Source organism: Megalobrama amblycephala, linkage group LG16, assembly GCF_018812025.1.
Source record: "Megalobrama amblycephala isolate DHTTF-2021 linkage group LG16, ASM1881202v1, whole genome shotgun sequence".
Classification (NCBI taxonomy): Eukaryota; Metazoa; Chordata; class Actinopteri; order Cypriniformes; family Xenocyprididae; genus Megalobrama; species Megalobrama amblycephala.
This window is the reverse complement of record NC_063059.1, coordinates 40,378,898-40,400,671: the sequence shown is the minus strand read 5'-3', so window position 1 is coordinate 40,400,671 and position 21,774 is coordinate 40,378,898. Positions and strand designations below refer to the sequence as shown.

The following is a 21,774-nucleotide window of genomic DNA, read 5'->3' as shown; positions in this document are numbered from 1 at the left end:
AAACAAACCATGAAAATGGCTATAATTACTTCAACGTTAGTCCGATCGACTTGAAAATTGGCATGCACCAAAAACATGGCCATCAGCCAATGAAATTTGAGCAGCTATCAGACGAGGTTAATGGAGGCCGATCGGAATGAAACTCGCTGGGCCTGTTTGACTCGCGGCGCTAGAGGCCTGTGAGAAATTCAAAAGAAATCTGCCACCGGGGGCACCTTCATGTTTTTCACGTATGTAAAGAATCGCTATTTTTCACACACGCCCACGACATTCGTACCACACGGTACAACAACTCCTCATTCTGAGAAACTTTGCCTCTAGGAATACCACTGCCCATCGAATTGTTCGGTAAATATTGGAGATTATTTCGAAAACCAACTTTGCCGAACTGGTCCTAGGTTTTTGGCTCAAACTCAAACTGTTAAAAAGCTTTATAAACCATAAATTTCCTGTGGTAAATTGGCTGTGTTTGCTGATGTTGTTTGACACACCCACCAGAATGACATCACGTGTGGCGTCATGAATAGGGATGTCAGACAGATGTAAGCCCCGCCCCATGAGCTCCTCCAGCCTATCAACACGCGGCGAGCCCAGGAACATGATGGAGTTGGATTCAGGGAGGTGAAGCATCTGACCTTTGAGCTCCATCACCTGAAAAAGACACACACACACATATGGAAAGTAAAGTGCTGAAATGCAAAAGCAAATATGCATATCATATTACAAATTCAATTTATTTGCAGAGAATTAATATTAATGCAATAAGCCAGACGAGTTGGTGTTGCCATGAAGACACATTCGCATGAATATGTTTACATGGTTGTCAAGAAAAACAACAAAGCATATCGGATTTTAGTGCTGTATATTTCACATCTGAAACACACACACACACACAATCTCATCACATCGCTTGAGGAGACAGAGAGAGAGAGAGAGAGAGAGAGAGAGAGAGAGAGGCTGTTCTTTTATTAGGATTCAGTTGCTATGGTGGAATTCTTTAACAAGCATTCAATGCTCTTTGCATGTTTTATGAGAATATATCTAGAATATGCAATGAATCTGCATTTGTTAGAAGAACGCATCTATAATCTGCAGTGCTGAAATGTTTTTATTGCAGTGTGTAACTCATTCCTGCAGAGTTTGTGAATGATTCCTCAAATCATGAGTCTTGTTATTTTACCACACTTTAAAACAAAGATTATTGGAGTACATTTTACAAATTTCATGTTTAATTGGTATACAAGTACATGTGCATCTGCTGGATGATTGTGCAAAGGGTCGGGTTCACAGTCCTGTTATCGCCATAGAAACAGGGAAGTTTCAGAGTTATGAGACGAAGTACAGAAATGTACAATCACACACACACACACACACACACACACACACACACACATGGCCCAGTCTTGCAGCATACTGCATTATTTAAGCAGAACTCCCCATCTCTGCATAATACATCTATACAGCCGGGACAGAGGCGAGGAAACACACACACACACACGCATTTTCGTAAACATAAACACACTTCTTCGTAATTAACTTTCTTTTGCCACCCCAAATTCTCTTTTGCTTATGTCAGAGCATTTGAAAAAGCAGACAGTGTGTGAAATCGATATATCTGTCCTATTATGTAACCGGCCGTGGACTATGATGACCGTAGGCTTTGCAGCGCCCTGTGATGCTCAGGGTCACCATACAGTCACACAGGGATACGTTCAGTGTTGTTAGGTGGTTGCTAGAGTGTACTTAGTGGTTGAGTTTTTTGTACTGGGTCTGCATACTCAAGTGTCTGATATTCTGGTCTCTTTGTGGTTCGAGTCTCTCTTTCAATGTGCGTCTGTGGGATTTTGTCACCTGTTTTATGGTCCAGCAGATGAAAATAGTTTGTCTGATGTCTTAGTTCTAGTTTAAGATTGGCATGCTTCTATAAATGAATGATTTTAAAAATATATTGAGTATGAGATTCTCAACACCATAACTTTTAACACTCAAGTCCTTACTAACCACTTTACTAACTATAACTGACCAGTATGTGGTCTGGCATTGTCATGTTGGAAAATGCAAGGTCTTCCCTGAAAGAGACGACGTCTGGATGGGAGCATATGTTGTTCTAGAACTTGAATATACCTTTCAGCATTGATGGTGCCTTTCCAGATGTGTAAGCTGCCCATGCCACACACACTCATGCAACCCCATACCATCAGAGATGCAGGCTTCTGAACTGAGCGCTGATAACAACTTGAGTTGTCCTTGTCCTCTTTAGTCCGGATGACATGGCGTCCCAGTTTTCCAAAAAGAACTTCAAATTTTGATTCGTCTGACCACAGAACAGTTTTCCACTTTGCCACAGTCCATTTTAAATGAGCCTTGGCCCAGAGAAAACACAGTCGCTTCTGGATCATGTTTAGATATGGCTTTTTTTGACCTATAGAGTTTTAGCCGGCAACGGCGAATGGCACGGTGGATTGTGTTCACCGACAATGTTTTCTGGAAGTATTCCTGAGCCCATGTTGTGATTTCCATTACAGTAGCATTCCTGTATGTGATGCAGTGCCGTCTAAGGGCCCGAAGATCACGGGCATCCAGTATGGTTTTCCGGCCTTGACCCTTACGCACAGAGATTGTTCCAGATTCTCTGAATCTTTGGATGATATTATGCACTGTAGATGGTGATAACTTCAAACTCTTTGCAATTTTTCTCTGAGAAACTCCTTTCTGATATTGCTCCACTATTTTTGGCCGCAGCATTGGGGGAATTGGTGATCCTCTGCCCATCTTGACTTCTGAGAGACACTGCCACTCTGAGAGGCTCTTTTTATACCCAATCATGTTGCCAATTGACCTAATAAGTTGCAAATTGGTCCTCCAGCTGTTCCTTATATGTACATTTAACTTTTCCGGCCTCTTATTGCTACCTGTCCCAACTTTTTTTTGGAATGTGTAGCTCTCATGAAATCCAAAATGAGCCAATATTTGGCATGACATTTCAAAATGTCTCACTTTCAACATTTGATATGTTATCTATATTCTATTGTTTATTAAAATATAAGTTTATGAGATTTGTAAATTATTGCATTCCTTTTTTATTCACAATTTGTACAGTGTCCCAACTTTTTTGGAATCGGGTTTGTACTACCCACCGTACAAACCATAACCTCTTAACCACTTAAATAGTAGTTGTATTGACTTTAGTGAATAAGACAGTCTATATAACTGTACTTTACATTGAAAGGAGGAATTTAATTATGAATGACACAGCAACTGATTAACCTACTGAAATGAGGTTTGTTTGTGAATAAGGTGGAGATTTTTGCAATGAAATAAAACATGCAAAAGTACCACAACTGTTTAAAGATTTAACGATTTCACCCCACAGAGTAACAAAACCATTACACCACGAATACTGAAGGTCTTACTAAACCAGCAGCTGCTGAACTCTCCCTCCTGTGTTGAGAGAGCTTCAGCACAGCAGAATCCTGCAGGAACGATCCTGGCTTGAGTTCAAGCTTCACTGCAGTGGAACCGTTTATAGAACGATGCAATAAATATATAATCGGCCCTGAGACACAGACATATGCTTCCTCTGGCTTCAACACACACACACACAGAAACACAGATTTCCATAACAAACAGTTCAGGATCAATAACTCTACATATCATCATCAGGCGGATCTCACGATGTGCAAGCAAGCAGAATATAAGCAGAAAATCTCTCAGTGTTTCTCTACAGAAGTCTATATCTGTGAGCACACTTTATTTGTTGAAACTTGCTAAAGTTTTTCACACCAGAGTTTGGTTGTGCATCATTCAGAATTGAACTGAGAATGCCTTTTAAACTCCAATTCAATTCCAGAGGTAGAAAAGAGGATGCAGAACTGCAGTTTGAGTTAAAGGAAGTGGAATTAAAATGAACTGAAATTCAAAATAGAAATTTATAGAACTTTGGATGGATGGATGGATGGAACGATGGAACATTAGATACATACATACATGCAACAATGGAACAATGGAACAATGGAAAGCTGATCTACTGAAGTAACCTAGAAAGAGTCAGTGATTTTAGAGTGAATCAAAGAATTCAACTACAATTCACAATCTATCGTTTCTCAGATGTTACAGGTGCTGAAATCTGTCGTGCTGCTGAGACTGACACCTGACTTCTAATTTCATGATCTGTCCCTCTGTTTAATTATTTATCTTCTTTGTTAGCAAAGCCACCTTGATTCTGAGCTTTCAACTGTAGCGGCGTTTTTACATGACAAGACAACAAACGGCTTTCTGTGACAAACTAAAACACATTTACACACATCAGATCTGATGACACCATCCTTCAAAGAACAAAAGATTAAAGAGAATGAGGGGTGAAGGGGGGAGCTTTATAAAGACATTTGCACTCCAGAGCGCAACAAGGTGCTAATCAGAGAGAGAGAGTGTCCCAATTCACACATACGCCATTCAGTGCATACTTTTGAGGTGTGTACATATATATATTATAAATATTTATATCTTCTTGCCACCATTTGTTACCTCACATTCGTTAATTAAAACTAAAACTATTAAAAACATTTTTGTTAATTGAAATAAAGCTTAAATATAATATAATATAATATAATATAATATAATATAATATAATATAATATAATATAATATAATATAATATAATATAATATAATATAATAAAAACAAATTAAAATAAAAATCAGAAATGACAACTAACTGAAATTAGTTTACTTACAATTAAATTACTCAAATTTGAGTATAATAAAATTGATAACTGGAAATAAATTAAAATGAAAAATAAATTATACCTAAAAAGTAATATTTTAAAAAGAACAAAAACTATTAAAAATGACAAAAGCACAAAACAAAATTACTAAAAATCCAACTAAAATTAAACGAAAACTGAAAATATAAAACAAAGCTAATTCAAAATATTAATTAAAAAAAATTATAATAGTATATAAATAACCCTGGTCTGCATGAGCGATGGGCTAAATTCATTACCATACATTCATTATGTCATCCTATTTTAGGTTCATACATGTGAAAAATGTTTCTGGTAGCTTTTGGCGCACATTCATCTGCATTTTTATATAACTAAAGTCAGGAGATCTAGAGAACAAGAGATCAATCTTCTATTGCATAAGGGATTTATGGACAATATTCACTGAAAATGCAAACACCGATGCACACTTTACAATTAACAAGGGCACTTTTACTTAATATTTATAACGTACTATGATTTTAGATGCATTAATTCTGTTATTGTACACTATTTAAGAAAGATTCATTATGGAAATTTGTTTCCAGTTTTTGACTCTTGATTCTTATATTAGTGATGCACTTAAATGAAACATATTTTTTATGGTTTTAGTTAGTTTTTCTTTAAATTGCACCATTTCCAGTCAAATGACTCAAATGACCTAGACCATTATAAAGAATACAGCTGTACACAATGTTGATTAAAATCTATTTCTGTTGCACTGCATCACACTCTCTTAGTGCTGACACTGCGTTATGCTATTTATTCATATTTGTTCACATTTATCTTCCTCAGTCCAGTAACCAGCTTCAGGACACACATACACAGCGAAGAAAAGTGCTTTGCTCCCAAGTTTCTCCTAACACAATCACCATTGTACCCTTGAGCGAGGCACTGATGTCTCCAGCGGGACGGCCTGTTCCTGCCATCAGCACCCTGCAACTTACTGAGATAAAAATAAAAGCTCCTGCTAAATGACGTGGAACCAAGATGAAAACTTGACATTTATCACTGCTTTTAAATGAGTTCGGTGTTGGTGAGAAGAAAGTGAGTTTCAGTTCAGATGGGACAGCAGGGAAAAACAAAGTTAAATGCAAATAATAAAATGCAACCAGTCATAATCATGCATAAGTAGGATAGCACAATAAACAGGGACTAAATGATACTTGTATTTTTTGTTCAGAAGTTAAAGGTTATCATTGACTAAAACTATTTAAAGGGGCTATATGTAGAATTCAGAAACCCTTGTTATTAGTGAAACCGGTGGCCGTAAAGTGAACTACAGCCAGCAACTCGTGCACACATAACGCACAAGAGACGGAACGTGATTCAAGGCGAGGCAAAGAATCGACCGACGCGAAGCAGAGTGCATTCAAATCAATTAATGCACAGCTAGCAATGGATTATCCCACTTACATTGTATAAGCATTCGTTTCATGTGTCATTGAATGGAAGAGAGCGCAGGAGCACACGTAAACGTCACATCCTTCTGATTTCACATAAAAATAAGTCTACAAGCTTTCAACCTGGGAATTCGGGGAAGGTCTCATTTTTTAAGTTTCGTTACAAGCTGTTCATTCATTTGCAATAAAAAAGCGATTAAAGGTGCAATATGTAATAATTTTGCAGTAAAATATATTTTTGAGTACTTATAATATCCCAAATGTTTCCAACTATTTGTAAATCGTGAGAAAATTGCAATTTTAACCAAGGCTCCGGGACGTGTGAGGAGTCGCCTGATAATCGCGTCATACCCGCGTTACCCTCGGTTTCCGCTTTTATTTTGTAGAAACCATGGAAACACCAAAGACGCTTTAATATATTACATGTTTTGTTGTTATATAGCTCAACACGTTTAGTCTTATTGTTTAAATCTAATTTTCTTGATTTTTGCGAGTACCATGCTTTACCATGCCTCAGAGAAAAACACTATTTTGTGAAGTAGCTAACATAGCATAATCAGATGCAGCTTTATTTTTATTAACAGTAATACAGCATTTTCTCCATCATAAAATACGTTTTAAAATTAATTGCATGCCATTTATCAACACAAGCCATCCAGCATTTAATATGATATTCTAAAATCGATCTATCTTACTGCAGTGTGTAACAGTGTCTCACAGCAGCCGCCGAGCGAACACACAGAGTAACGTTATAACATCATTTTCTTACTCAAATGTATCTAATATGATAAACAGAGCTGCGTTCCCTCATACTCATGACCGGAAAAGCGGAAGCGGCGCCGGCGACTGTGACATAATAAAAGTCCCGCTGCTCGTGAGGCGTGTGTTGATCAATCGCTCCAGCTCCTCGTTCAGCTCCACAACACTCGCTCCTGCTCTGCTTCATACTACAGTAACATTAATAATCACATCCATGAACATGATTTCTTCCTGAGTCCAATCCCGATTCTTTTCCACCGGCTGTGAGGTGAAGACCACATGTCCCAAGATTCCGCTCTAAAACTTGCCGTCATCAAGCTACGCCTTTGTTTTGAATAGGCCTCTAGCGGACAGAAATCTTACATATTGCACCTTTAATACATGAAAATTCTTACATATAGCTCCTTTAAAAATGTAAATGCAAATTTTGAAATATTATCTTGGCAACTGCATGTTTAATGCATTTAAAATATTGTTAATTTCTCTATTCAGCCTGTGTGATGTTATAAATGTAGAATATTGTTGTATATTCCAATCAGTATATGGAAATATTAATATATTTTAGTATTTTTGATTCAATAACACTTAACAGTTCTGTATGTGGTGGGTCATTCATTTTCTCCATAGGAATTGCCAAGATGATTTATTGTTGACAAATGAACAGTTTTTAAAAATGAAGTGTAAATCTGTAGTTTTACAGAAGCATATGTCATTACATGCAGTCATCTTGAAAGGTTTATTAACTGCACATTCCCTCCTCCTGCCACTGATTTTTCATCTTGGCAGGTTCATTCTCAATCTAGCTGCATGTGTGTGTTTGGTAAAGCTTCTCTCCAGAGTGAAAGACATCGAAGCATAAGCTGCATCTCTGTCCAAATCATTTCATAATATTCTGCACAGATTTAGGAAATAATCCTACGGGTTTGGCATCAGCTTTCAGCGACGGCAAACTCCATAATTAGTACTTGTACTGTCGAATATGTCAGAATGATGGTATTTATGAGATGAGCTGACACAAAAACACTACCACAATGCTGTAATTTTAAGTGGGAGACCTGGGATTTTCTTCAAGCCAATTAAAGGATTGAGTGAAGCTGTTTTTGACTCATTCAAAGTCATGCGAGTCGACTTCACTCTTCATCTTGTTGCACTAGCAACTATAAGAAATTTGAATGAGATTTAATTAGCTTTTATTTTTATATTTTCACTTTGATTTTGAGTCATTTTATGTGCTTTTTTAAATAGCTTTGTTTTAGTTTTATTTCAGCTCGTAAATTTAGTACTTAAACTTATTTCAGTTATTTGTCATGGCAAGATTTCAAAAAGTTTTTCATCTAATATTTATTATCTATTTTATTTGAGCTTTATTTCAATTAAAAACTTTTTAAAATAGTTTTAGTTAACGATAACAGTGGACACGGAAATTACGACATCTGAGCTGTTAATAACTTCTTAACTTAATTTTTGAGTAATTTTATGTGTTTTTTGTAAAATGTTAAAAATATTTTTAATATTTTTAATTGACTTTTATTTCAGTTTTTGTTTTAAAATTTTTATTTTAATGCTTTTTGCATTCTCTCACAAAAGTTTTGAGATCTTTGCAAGCGAACGCAAAGTTTCTTGGGGGGAAAACAAAACTTTTGTGAGAGAACGTAAAAGCATTTAAATATAATTTTTCGTCCCATCTAATATTTTTTTCCATCACCATGTCCGTTTAGGGGCTCCAAAAATACGACTTCTGAACTCATAACAACTTCCCTTAAGGATTTAAAGGCAGCATAAAATACAAAATATAAAGCTATTTTACTAAGTAGTGGGGTAGCGTTGACAAATTTAAAACAAACATCACGTTTTCCAACCAATTCATGTGTCTGGTATTTTCTGTTGGTTAGAATCAGAGCTAATGACGCCCAAATGTGAATTAATCCTTTTTGAGTTAGTTCCTTTTAATGAATCGTTCAAAAGGCTTGCAAAACCATCTGAATCAGCGTAAAAAAAACATACATTAAGGACACAAATTCAGATCAGTTAGCAACTACTTCTCTTACCTTCTCTCTGCCGTCGAGTGCCGATCCGTCTGGTCGTGTACGAATGGTGAACGGCGTGGACAGCCGCAGGAGGATGTTCTGGAAGGAACAGGGGATTCTGGGAGACACCAGTTCAAAGCTGTTGCTGAATGTGAGTGTTCGGTGCGGGTCGCTCTTGGCCTGTTTCCGGAGTCCCTCCCCGACCTGCAGAACCTCCATGTTGGGTCCCAACACCAGGTGAAGGGAAAGGCCCGGCAAAATGTGCTCAGACCGATGCGCAAATCCAGCGGCGAGCGCGACAGCTGGCGAGGGTGCGACGACGAGGATGCAGGCTGAGTCCGAACCTCTCGAATGAGGAAGGACAAACAGGCAGGAGATGAAGATGACGGCGGAGATGGAGATGACGCAGGGGAGGAGTCCGCAGAGAGCTCGCCGTCCTCATTGGCCGTGTGCAGCCACGTGGGAGGAGCTTCCTCCACCAAGACATCTGATTGGTAAATGCGACGGGCGGCGGCTCGAATCAATCCCGGCATGGCCACGCCCACGGTAGGGTCAGGGTTGAAGCAGTGGAGGAGAAGAGTCCTTCCTCCGTCGCTCTCCGCACTCGTCTCCACCTTCTCCTGAGGAGCATCTTTGCATAGGAAAGAGGGAGCCTCGGACGAAGCCCGGCGACCGCAGGACGTTCTAATGTGTTCCAGAAGAGCGTCGAAACCATTGAAGAAGTCTTGCAGGTTCCCGCCGAGAGCTCGCAGAACCCTCTCGTTCTCTTCAAGACACAAACCGAAGAATTCCTCCCCGAATCGGCCACGAATGGCGGCGAAGTCCACGCCTTTGGAAAATAATGCAAAAATGTGTTTTTTCCAATGAAAATGCACTACCATTTAAAGGGGACCTATATTGCCCCTTTCACAAGATGTAATATAAGATGTCTCCAGAATGTGTTCTGTGAAGTTTCAGCTCAAAATCCCCACAGATCATTTCTTATAGCTTGTCAAATTTGAGCAAAAACACACCGTTTTTGTGTGTGTCCCTTTAAATGCAAATGAGCTGCTGCTCCAGAAGAGGGCGGAGCTTTAACAGCTCAACAACAACAAAGCTGGAGAATCTCACGCAGCCAAAATGAGGATTGTCAGTAACGGTGTTCAGCCTTACATTGTTCAAACCGGAGTCGACACTGATGGAGAGACTCAGGAAGAAGTTACAACTTTTAGAATGAAACTGGAAACGTGCAGATTAAGTGGCGGTAATATTATAATAAGATCCCCTTCCTACATCACTAGGTGAGTGAAATCTGAGCGGCTCGATTTTTCACATGCTTGCATGTTTTTTTCACAAGGCTTGCCAAAAAGTTACTGGGTTGTCCTTTTTCATGTTTTCTGTGTTGGTAGATGCACCGTGGACCGTGGCTAATTGCTTTTATAAACTCTGATTTAATATGGAATCAGTCCCTGATTATTATTGAAATTTCCATCAGATTGCACATGGCTGTATTTAGCAGTTTTATAAACATGCTTTTACATAAAGATGGAAAGTTTACAGGTCTGGCCCCCAGCGAAACCATCGATTACCTAAATAATCGACGTCTGCAGCACAAGCGCGCTGTGAAACGAAGCTGCTCTGCTGCATAAGAGCGAGATGCGCAGTAGGTTTCGCTGGGCAGGGCTCAGTTCAAATGGCTCATTGCGGTTTATTTATAAACGTGTTCTCGTTAGGGATGGCAGAGTTAGTATCTTAGCAACAGCTCGGGAATGGAGACTGCAGCAATGGAGGGAGTTTTTAGGAAAGTGTGTGCTGTCAGTGAGTGTGTATTGAGGTCAAAGTTTTTTGCCTAAGTGTGTGTGTGTGTGTGTGCGTGAACTAGAGCTGCACGATCGTGACAAATAATGAGAACGCTTAACCCGAAAATATAAAAAGTCACATGCAGAATATGGTGTGCAGGACATTTTGGCTGCGTTTAACATGTGATCATCGTCATCCAATCAAGCAGATAAGATCATCAGCCAATCAGGACACTTGGCAGCATCAAGTGGCTTCTGGATAACTTCAAGTTTTAGCTAACTATAATATCCCTTATGATGTACTTACCTAAAATAGTTGCTGTGTATTTCAGTATTCCTGAGATGTCAGTCTGGCTGTCGCAGCGAGAGTTCTCAAACAAACACTTCTGCTCGTCTGACAAGCTTCGTACAAACTCTTGTCCACTGCGAGAGAGAGAGAGGGAGAGATTCTGATTAACATTTACCAGGGTAATCTTGTGTTTAAAAAGTTAGGAAAAGGGAAACCAAAATATCCAAATAAAATATTATTGCTTTTACGATATTCCTTGTATAATGTAGGAATAAAAATAGAAACAAATGAGACAAATGTTGAGATAACGGCCCCAAAAAAGTATTTGGACACACTTAGAAATGTTTGCATGTCAAGTTGAGGCAAATGATAGCGCTTTTTACAAAACACAGTGTCTCAAAGCAGTTGAAAATCATGATGTTAATGTTTATAATATCTTATTATCTTCATGCCTTACAGTCACATTTAGCAGACTAGAGCCGGGCGATAATAGAGTTTACATTTTGCAATACTAGCAATCAAACTGTTGAGATTTGCTGTGTAATATATACGGCTATAAATGATTATACTGTAAGTATGCAGATAAAGTTGTAAACAAAGATAGCACACACTTTACAAGCAACAGCATTTGACCAAAACCTAAAGCATCTGTTGGGTTTGAAATGATAATTCATTATATCTAGTGTTCAAAATGTATCATTTGTTTTGGTATTTTGTGTCACATGAAATGAAATCCATTTAAACCCTAAATTTGGTGCTTTTTGTGTGGTGGTCAAAAATGACAGAATTCTCTATTTTTATTATTTCAATTAAATGAATGTACTATATTTTAGTTCGATAATGTGTTTTTATTTAATATTTTGTATTTTTAGGGGACTTAAATTATATTTATGCAGTTTTTATAGTCCACTTATAGACCTCAAAATGAAATTTCCAACTTAAACAGTCATAAATCTTGAATATTTTGGAGCACAGATTTAAGTTTGGACACTTTTTAAAGATGATACTTGGTAGATTATTGCTGAAGTAAAAAAAAGTTTAAAAACATGAACTTAAATTTATAGAATTTTAAGTTTATTAAGAAAAAATACTATTGTCAATTTTTATAAGAAATATATTTTCCAAAACACATTTTACTCCAAAACTGTGAGAAACCGAAGCCATAAATCTAAACAAGTTGTATTCTAAATTTGAGGTTTATATCTCAAAAAATGAGCTTTCAGTAAGATTTTGTTTGGGCGCAGTACCAAACGCTTCCACTAGATGAAATTTTCCCATTCTAACAGTACAAGTGTGGCTATTTTTTCAGGACCATTTAACCTTTTCGAATCATGTCCATGATTATTATTTTTGTGTTTACATAGCAAGTGCCAAAACCTGTCCCAAGTTTCACAGCATTCTGATGAAGTAAAAAATGAAAAACAAAACAAATTGTAAACACTTCGGTCAAAAATGACCAAAAAGCACCAGAGGGTTAAGTGTAAATCTGTTGTCAAAATACTGTATAGTGAGAGTTTAGAGCTATGAAATGATGTGGAAAGCACAACTCTTCTGAAACTCTACAGGATTATCTTTGTTCTTCTCTCAACCGAGACATGAAGGAGATGTGATTTCTCTCAGGGACATTGTGTCTGAAGATCTACCTGATTTCCCTCTGTCTGTAAAACTCCACTGTTCTCTGCAGAGCCAGCTGAATGGTCTGGGTCTAAAAAGAAGAAAAACAATGCAGTCAGAAGTTGCTCGACCCAGATTCACAAGTGACACTACAAAGACACCATTTAACTGGTAAACAAGACCGCTCTCATCCAAACACGCACATCCTGTCTCCTTTCACAGGATCTGGTTAAAACAGATTCATCAACAACATCAGACGCAACAAAATCAAAAGGTAAGAAAGAACCAAAAAAAAAAAAAAACATTTTCACAATGGAAACACTTTTTTAATTTAAAAATCTACATTGTAAAAATGATTTTTTAAAACACTCAGTTCACATTATTTCAGCTTAGTTTTAAAATAATCATGTTTAACTGCAGAATTCCTGGTGAAAAACTACATTACCCATGATGCTATACAGAAAATTCACCAATCAGAGAGTCGAAACAAGCAAAAAGACCTCATTAGCTCCGCCCACTCCTATAAAGCACTGCAAATAACGTAATTGAGTCTTCTTACATTCTCAAAATACTTAAATATTCGTATATGCATATTTTGCAATAAACTTAAAATATATTGTTTATATATAATAAACATTTTTAAATGCATACTTTTATATTTCTCCATCATTTTTAACTTGATTATGCTGTTCTCAATGCTTCATGGGATTGTAGTTCTTTCCCTCACTAAATTTTCAAATACTTTTTTTGCTTCAAAACAAAGTTTGTGATGTTATGATTCTCCTCGTAGTTGATCGGCTTGATTCAAGGCTTATAACATTTATAATAAAGACTTCCTGAAAATGGGAGAAATTCATGGAAAAAATACTTTCAGAACCAGCGCCACTGAAAAAGTGTTAAACTAATTAATCCAATTCTGAGTTTCTGGAGTATGGATTAAAAGGTGATGGTAAACCGATCGTCTCTATTGGATTTGGTTTGTTTTGGTCCTTTTTAAAGGGATTTACTGTGCTGATCTACCTGTAATAGAATACACTCTTAAGCCTTATCCAATCAACTGCCTTTATCACGCTACCACGGCAACAAAACAACAATCACAATCCTCTTCATTTCAGGAAAGCTCTTAATAGCTCAAATCCAGCTTTACCTGGCCAAATCTGCTTTAGTGATCTCACAGCAGTAGTCTTTCTCTCTCTGTCGATACTAAACCTGATTTATACTAACATAACACCACAGAGAATCATAAGAATTGCAATAAAACGCATTATGGTTATGAGAATGTGGGGGGAAATTAGCTTGATTGTTGGAAAATCAAGTGCAGTGCAAAAATCTTTATGGTCTTGATTTTCTTTGTGCAAAAATGAAATTTCTTGGGGTTTTTTTTCTCTTATGGGTTTGGGATGAAATGTGACCACACAGACTGTGTATGTGTGTGTGAGAGAGAGACTAAATTCTGTTTGACCTGTCACATTATACTGTGTCTGAAATTAATTACCACGACAGTGACCTTGTTCACTGACCACACACACACACACTCACACAAATGGCATGAAAAAACAAATAAACCTTGCTAGTTTTACATAATAATACACACACATACGCTTTTATGAGCGCACTCACCTGAAGCACGTGCACAAAGCCGTTACAAGCACTGAACTAAGTTCTCTTTCGCGTCTTTAAACTGTCAAATACACAACAGGTTCACATAAACACAGTCGGATGTGTCTTAAGTAACAGTTGAGAGAAAACCGGATGTGTGTCAGTAGAGACCTTTTAAAGCAGATGTCTTAACAAATGTCAGTAGACCCAGAAGATTTTAAAATGCGCAGTTCATTCATAAATACACAGCAAAATCTCCAGAGTTAAATCAACTCCGCTCAGAGTACATATGGTCCCTCTCTAAATAATGTTAAAATAACACTGAAGCAGAGTTAAAGTTAATGAGATAATTAAGAAATTAATGAAGTGATGATTGTGCATTAGTGATGAACGCCTGCTGTTAACAAGCAGAATCACTGAAGAAAAGAGAAACACAAGAACTACAACTGACTTCAGTCACAGCCTTATTAATTGCTTAATTATCTCATTAACTTTAACTCTGCTTCAGTGTTATTTTAACACTGTTTAGAGAGGGACCATATGTACTCTGAGCAGAGTTGATTTAACACTGAGGATTTTAATGTGTAGGCATAAGATCGCTGTGGAAATACAAACCGGAAGACAAATTTGAGCGTAGCGCTGAAAAGGCTACTTAAGATCTATAAACCTGCTGATGTCTCTGTCGTTAATGTTAATCAAACAAGAAACGTGTTTATTTTTACATTTGATTATTACATTTCTTAGTCATGCTACTGTTAAATAGACCTTATAATGCTGCTGAAAATTTTAAAGTGCCGTTTATTTCATTTGTATCCTCCTATATTGTATTTGTCCTATTATTTGTAGTTTACATTTTTCTTCTTATTTTTAATAACAATAAAGCTATGAAATTAAATAAAGTCGAATAAAATTTTGGCCCACCCCTACTTTGGCCTAAATGGTCTGCTATTCTTTTGTTATCTTGTAAGGCTACATTTTTAATAAAAATAGAAAAATTTGCTCAGTGACTTGCAAAATAGTCTTAAAAATCCAACATGAAAAAGAATCGTGGTGGATTTTTTATTTTTATTTTTTTATTAATACTTTTATGCATCAAGGATACATTAAACTAATCAAAAAGTGACAGTTACAACATTTCTATTTATTAAAGAATCCTAAAAAATAAAATGTATCACCTTATCACAAAAATATGAATCGGCACAACTGTTTACAACATTCATAAAAATCATAAATGTTTCTTGAGCATCAAATCATCATATTAGAATGATTTCTGAAGGATCATGTGACACTGAAGACTGGAGTAATGATGCTGAAAATTCAGCTTTGATCACCGGAATAAATTACATTTTTACAATATATTCACATAGAAAACAGTCATTTTGAATTGTAATAATATTTCACAATTCTTACTGTATTTTTGAGCCTTGATGAGCAGAAGAGACTTCTTTCCAAAACATTTAAAAAAAAACTTACTGACCCCAAACTGAACGATGGTGTAAATATTCTTGTAATTACTTAAGCTTGGTACCAGACATTATAGGCTGCATCATAACAGAAATGTAACCTCAAAGGTGACTGATTTCAGTGAAATCGATGAGCCACACAAATAGAGTTTGATGTTAATATTGCTAAGCTAAATACTTAAAAACAAATAGTATTTTATAAATAAAACACAAATATTACTGCACTTTTCAGACTAAATGATTTCTATCAATTGCACTCAGAACTCAATAAAATATATATTGATTTTTAAACTCTGAGCTTGTTATAATAAATTTTTTCATCTTGATTTTGAAACGGTTTTGTTTCTCAGCTTCATTTCACTTGTTACAAACAGCAGGTAAACAATGTAAATCTCTCTATCAAACACACACAAAAAACAAAGGATTAATATCTTCTAAAAATCGTGTTTGGGGATTAAACATTTGATTTGTATAATCCTCAAATAGGACAGACATCATTTCAACAGACATACAAACAAGCTGCTGTTTGTGAGTGAAAACTACAGTAAAAAATGATGTATTAATCTTTGTTAAAGTTTAATCTCTGTTGATTTTAATAATGTTTACATTAAGAAATATTTTTCACTGATCATTCATGTATCGTAACTAATGAAATTAACTAATGTAAACAAATGGAACGTTATTGTAAAGCACTACTAGATTTTATTTATTCAACATTGAAATTTTTAAGACAGAATTTAGGTGCATGTAAAAGTTGCATTGTATATTGCAGCACTAAGTCGTGTATGTCGGCACAGCCAGTCTGAAAATGTTGCAAGTGTTTTTGGATTTATGCCATTGGAGCAGTTGGTTTGCTATGTACCACATTTTCAAGAGCCTCTCTAGTACAACACACACACACACACACATACATCAAACCCACTGAAGTGCATCTCAGGGCAAGAATATTCTGATGCAGATGCACATGCAATACGGCAGCTCTGCGGTACAGTGTGTGTGTTTCTTCGAGGCCCCAAAACACCAGGGACCAGCGTACCGAGAGGTTATCGCGTCCCTTCACACACACACATCCGTCTGAATGTGCACCACGCTGTTACGCTACACATGAGACAGGATGAATATGTAAGACTACATGCTGCAGGGCCTGAACAACCACAGCACGCTTTACACTGATTCTCCATTCACACACACTATAAATGTGAGATGTTCTGAAGGATTGGGCTCTCTAACATCTGCACTGTCACCCGTTCTGCTGTTTGGAGGAGATTTACGAGCCGTGTCATCTGCTCTCACGCACAGAGTCAAATCCATCACCATCATCATCATCATCAGTACTCCAACATCACCTAGACTACTAACACTGGTGTAAATGGTTAGAAAGATGGTGATGGTGATTCTAACTATATCTATTGTGAATCCTACATTTAACCCTGATGCATTATATATTCCAATCACTTCCATGGCCACAGGTGTATAAAATCTACAAACTGGCTTCTACAAACATTTGTGAAAGAATGGGTCACTCTCAGGAGCTCAGTGAATTCAAGCGTGGTACCGTGATAGGTTTCCACCTGTGCAATAAGGCCATTCGTGAAATTTCCTCACTACTAAATATTCCACGGTCAACTGTTAGTGGTATCATAACAAAGTGGAAGCAATTGGGAACAACAGAAACTCAGCCATGAAGTGTTCGGCCACGTAGAGCGGGGTCAGAGCATGCTGAGGCACACAGCGTGCAGAAGTCGCCAACTTTCTGCAGAGTCAGTAGCTACAGACCTCCAAACTTGGTGTGGCCTTCAGATTAGCTCAAGAACAGTGTGTAGAGAGCTTCATGGAATGGGTTTCCATGGCCGAGCAGCTACATCCAAGCCTTACATCACCAAGTGCAATGCAAAGCGTCGGATGCAGTGGTGTAAAGCACGCCGTCACTGGACTCTAGAGCAGTGGAGACGTGTTCTCTGGAGTGACCAATCACGCTTCTCTGTCTGGCAATCTGATGAACGAATCTGGGTTTGGTGGTTGCCAGGAGAACGGTACTTGCCTGACTGCATTGTGCCAAGTGTAATGATTGGTGGAGGGGGATTATGGCGTGGGATTGTTTTTCAGGGGTTGGGCTTGAACCCTTAGTTCCAGTGAAAGGAACTCTTAATGCTTCAGTACACCAAGACATTTTCACACTCCCAACTTTGTGGGAACAGTTTGGGGATGGCCCCTTCTTGTTCCAACATGACTGCGCACCAGTGCACAAAGAAAGGTCCATAAAGACATGGATGAGTGAGTTTGGTGTGGAGGAACATGACTGGCCTGCACAGAGTCTTGACCTCAACCCGATAGAACACCTTTGGGATGAATTAGAGCGGAGACTGTGAGCCAGGCCTTCTCGCCAACATCACAAATGTGCTTCTAGAAGAATGGTCAAAAATACCCATTAACACACTCCTAAACCTTGTGGAAAGCCTTCCCAGAAGAGTTGAAGCTGTTATAGCTGCAAAGGGTGGGCCAACTCCATATTAAACCCTACGGATTAAGAATGGACTGTCATTAAAGTTCATGTGCACGTAAAGGCAGGCGTCCCAAAACATTTGGCAATATAGTGTATGTATATATATATATATATATATATATATATATATATATATATATATATAATATATACATTAACATTTAGCAAAACTGTATATGCAAACACACGTAAATGAGTATGTATGTATATATCTGTCTGCGTGTATATATATATATATATATATATCTCTACACACACACATCATTTACATATAGTAATATGTGTATGTATACAACATATAGTCTACATAAATACGCGCGCACACATCATACTGTGTAGATATCTATGAATATGTAAATGGTATAGTGAGGTTCTGAGGAGCACATCTGCAGTGCCGTCTCTCTCTCTCTCGTGTTGTGCAGTGGATGTGTGAGTGCTGAAGGTAAGGAAAGGTTCGGTACCGTTGGTGAGGTGAGGCGTCTCAAACTCTCCCCGAGCGAGTCCAGGTTGACGCGTTTACGACGGGCGACCCTCCTGCTGACCGCCGCGTCCTCGAACGGACACGAGAGCGTCTCAACGGGGCTCTTGCCGTTCCAGAAGACGCGCGAGAACGGGCACTCTCCGTCCTCCCCGGGGCTCTCCAGGTAGTCCGAGCCCATGGAGCTGAAGGATTCGGAGGAGATCTTCCGCGAGGACATGCTGCTGCTGATGCGGGCGGACTCATCAGACGCGCAGGTGACACAGAACCATCGCGGAACCGGGACGTGCGCGTCAGCCGCGCGCTCTCACTCCCGAATGAATGCAGCAGCGCCTGGAGGGACCGCCGGATCACCAAGTGCGCAAAAACCAGATTCTGTCAGCGTGGGTGTGGGGTGGGATGGAGCGGGGTGTTTGTATTACCGAATCCCGTTCCCCTCGGTGACCCAGCAGCTCCGTAGACCGATAAAGACCCCCGGAGACCTCATCATCCGTCCGTCCGTGCGGGTCTCTGCGGGTTTGACGCTGGGAGAGTCGCGCGTTCAAATGCGCGTGAAGATGAAAAATAATCCAACGTCCAGGGCGCACTGAACTAAGAAACAGCCAATCGGTTAACATACAGCAAAAAGCCTCTACACCCTCCCATAGAGAGAGAGAGAAAGAGAGAGAGGGAGGAATAGCATGGAACTGTGAACCAAAACGTATGGAAGCGATGCTGGTCACACTTTACATCAGAGTGACCAAATAAAATAATTAACATAGATATTGTAATTACTGAAGGCATTTCAGGTTACACAGGCAGAACAGATCTGACCATGTTCACATGCACGAGAATGTGATGCCATGCACTAGCCCCATTATCTGATGTTCTGATTTCTTGAATATGCATGCTTATTCAGAATTATTATGCAAATAATTCTTGGTGCTTCATGATACAGGCCAGAAACATGTTTTTGAAGCAATGAAGAGACTTTTCTGTTTACATTCATTAAAAGAAAAAAAAAAAAAAAAAAACAATATATAGATGGACGAAAGCACCTTAGGAATCGTGTGACCTACATTTTTGCACTCATGTGTGCTGTTGTCAAGGACATGAACGAGGATTAAGGAGTTGATTCAATTTTTGTGCGGAATCACTAATATGCAGCAAGAGGATCTCCAGTATTCCCTATAGAGAACAGCAGGAGAACAACATGTATGCCAGTGCTTATTGTGAATATGTTGACTGCCATTAACACTGAAGAAAACTGGTGTAGGATTTACCAATTTTCACTATGAAATTGCTAGTAAATTTCACAAATTATTAAGTAATAATGAATTAAACTGGATTTTTAAGTAGAAAGACTACTTATTACTTATTATTAGGAAAAAATATGAATATTGACCATCTGGACATTGATGTGCATGTAAATGCGGTCACATTCATGAATCACATTATGGTGACAGGATGAGCTGAATGGGTCATAGGCATAATAATATTAGAGGTTTGTGCATTTCAGTAGTACATTACAGTAAAAGACAAACAACTGCCACAGAACAATAAGACCAATTCAGTTCTGCTTGAGATAATAGAATAGAACAGAATAGAATAGAAGAACAGAACAGAAGACTATAACAGAGCAGACTAGACTGGAACAGAATAGAGTAGAATAAAACAGAAAAGAACAGAGAACAGAACAGAGCAGATTAGAACAGAATAGAATAGAACAGAATAAAAGAAACAGAACAGAAGAGAACTGAACAGAGCAGATTAGAACAGAAGAGAACAGAATGGAATAGAGCAAAATAGAACAGAGTAAAAAGAACAAAAGGACAGAATAGAATAGAGCAGAAAAGAAGAGAAAAAATAGAACAGACTGGAACTAAACAGAATAGATTAGAGCAGAGCATATTAGAACAGAAGAAAACAGATTAGAAATGAACAGAACAAAAGAACAGAATAGAACAGAACAAAAGAACAGAAAAAACAAGAGAATAGAGCAGAACAGAACAAAAGAACAGAGTAGAATAGAGCAGAATAGAACAGAACAGAACAGAACAGAGTAGAACTGAATAGAACAGAACCAAACAGAACATGATAGAGTTGAACATAACAGAATAGAACATAACAGAGTAGAACAGAAGAGAACAGATTAGAAATGAACAGAACAAAAGAACAGAATAGAACAGAACAAAAGAACAGAAAAAACAAGAGAATAGAGCAGAACAGAACAAAAGAATAGAGTAGAATAGAGCAGAATAGAACAGAACAGAACTGAATAAAACAGAACAGAACAGAACATAACAGAGTAGAACAGAATAGAACACAATAGAACAGAAGAGAGCACAACAGAGTAGAATAGAACAAAACAGAATAGAACAGAAGAGAAGAGAACAGAACCAAATAGAAAATAATACACCATAACAGAGTAGAAGAGAAGAGAACAGAACCGAATAGAACATTACAGAATAGAGTATAACGGAACAGAACAGAACAGAACTGAATAGAATATAACAGAGAACAGAATAGAATAGAACCGAATAGAACAAAACAGAGTAGAACAGAAGAGAACAGAACCAAATAGAAAATAATAGAACATAACAGAGTAGAAGAGAACAGAACAGAACCGAATAGAAAATAATAGAACATAACAGAGTAGAAGAGAAGAGAACAGAACCGAATAGAACATTACAGAATAGAGTATAACAGAACAGAACAGAACTGAATAGAATATAACAGAGAACAGAATAGAATAGAACCGAATAGAACAAAACAGAGTAGAACAGAAGAGAACAGAACCAAATAGAAAATAATAGAACACAACAGAGTAGAAGAGAACAGAACAGAACCGAATAGAAAATAATAGAACATAACAGAGTAGAAGAGAACAAAACAGAACCGAATAGAACATTACAGAATAGAGCATAACAGAGTAGAACAGAAGAAAACACAATAGAACAGAACAGAATAGAGCATAACAGAGTAGAACAGAAGAAAACACAATAGAACAGAACAGAATAGAGCATAACAGAGTAGAACAGAATAGAACCGAATAGAACAGAACAGAGTAGAACAGAAGAGAACAGAACCAAATAGATTATAACAGAGCAGAATAGAACAGAA

The 21,774-nt window shown here is 37.7% G+C and overlaps 1 protein-coding gene across 1 annotated transcript in view; it reads right to left on the bottom strand.

Annotated features, from left to right (window-relative positions):
• The window catches only part of gucy1a2 (guanylate cyclase 1, soluble, alpha 2), a 31,280-nt gene extending 11,299 nt beyond the window's left edge, over positions 1-19,981 (bottom strand). Inside the window, 6 exon segments of the mRNA XM_048161538.1 lie at positions 496-651; positions 8,970-9,190; positions 9,193-9,777; positions 11,034-11,149; positions 12,659-12,720; positions 18,656-19,981. Of these exon segments, the coding sequence (XP_048017495.1) occupies positions 496-651; positions 8,970-9,190; positions 9,193-9,777; positions 11,034-11,149; positions 12,659-12,720; positions 18,656-18,892 (1,377 nt within the window). The 5' untranslated portion in view covers positions 18,893-19,981.
• Positions 19,982-21,774: the final 1,793 nt, after the last annotated feature.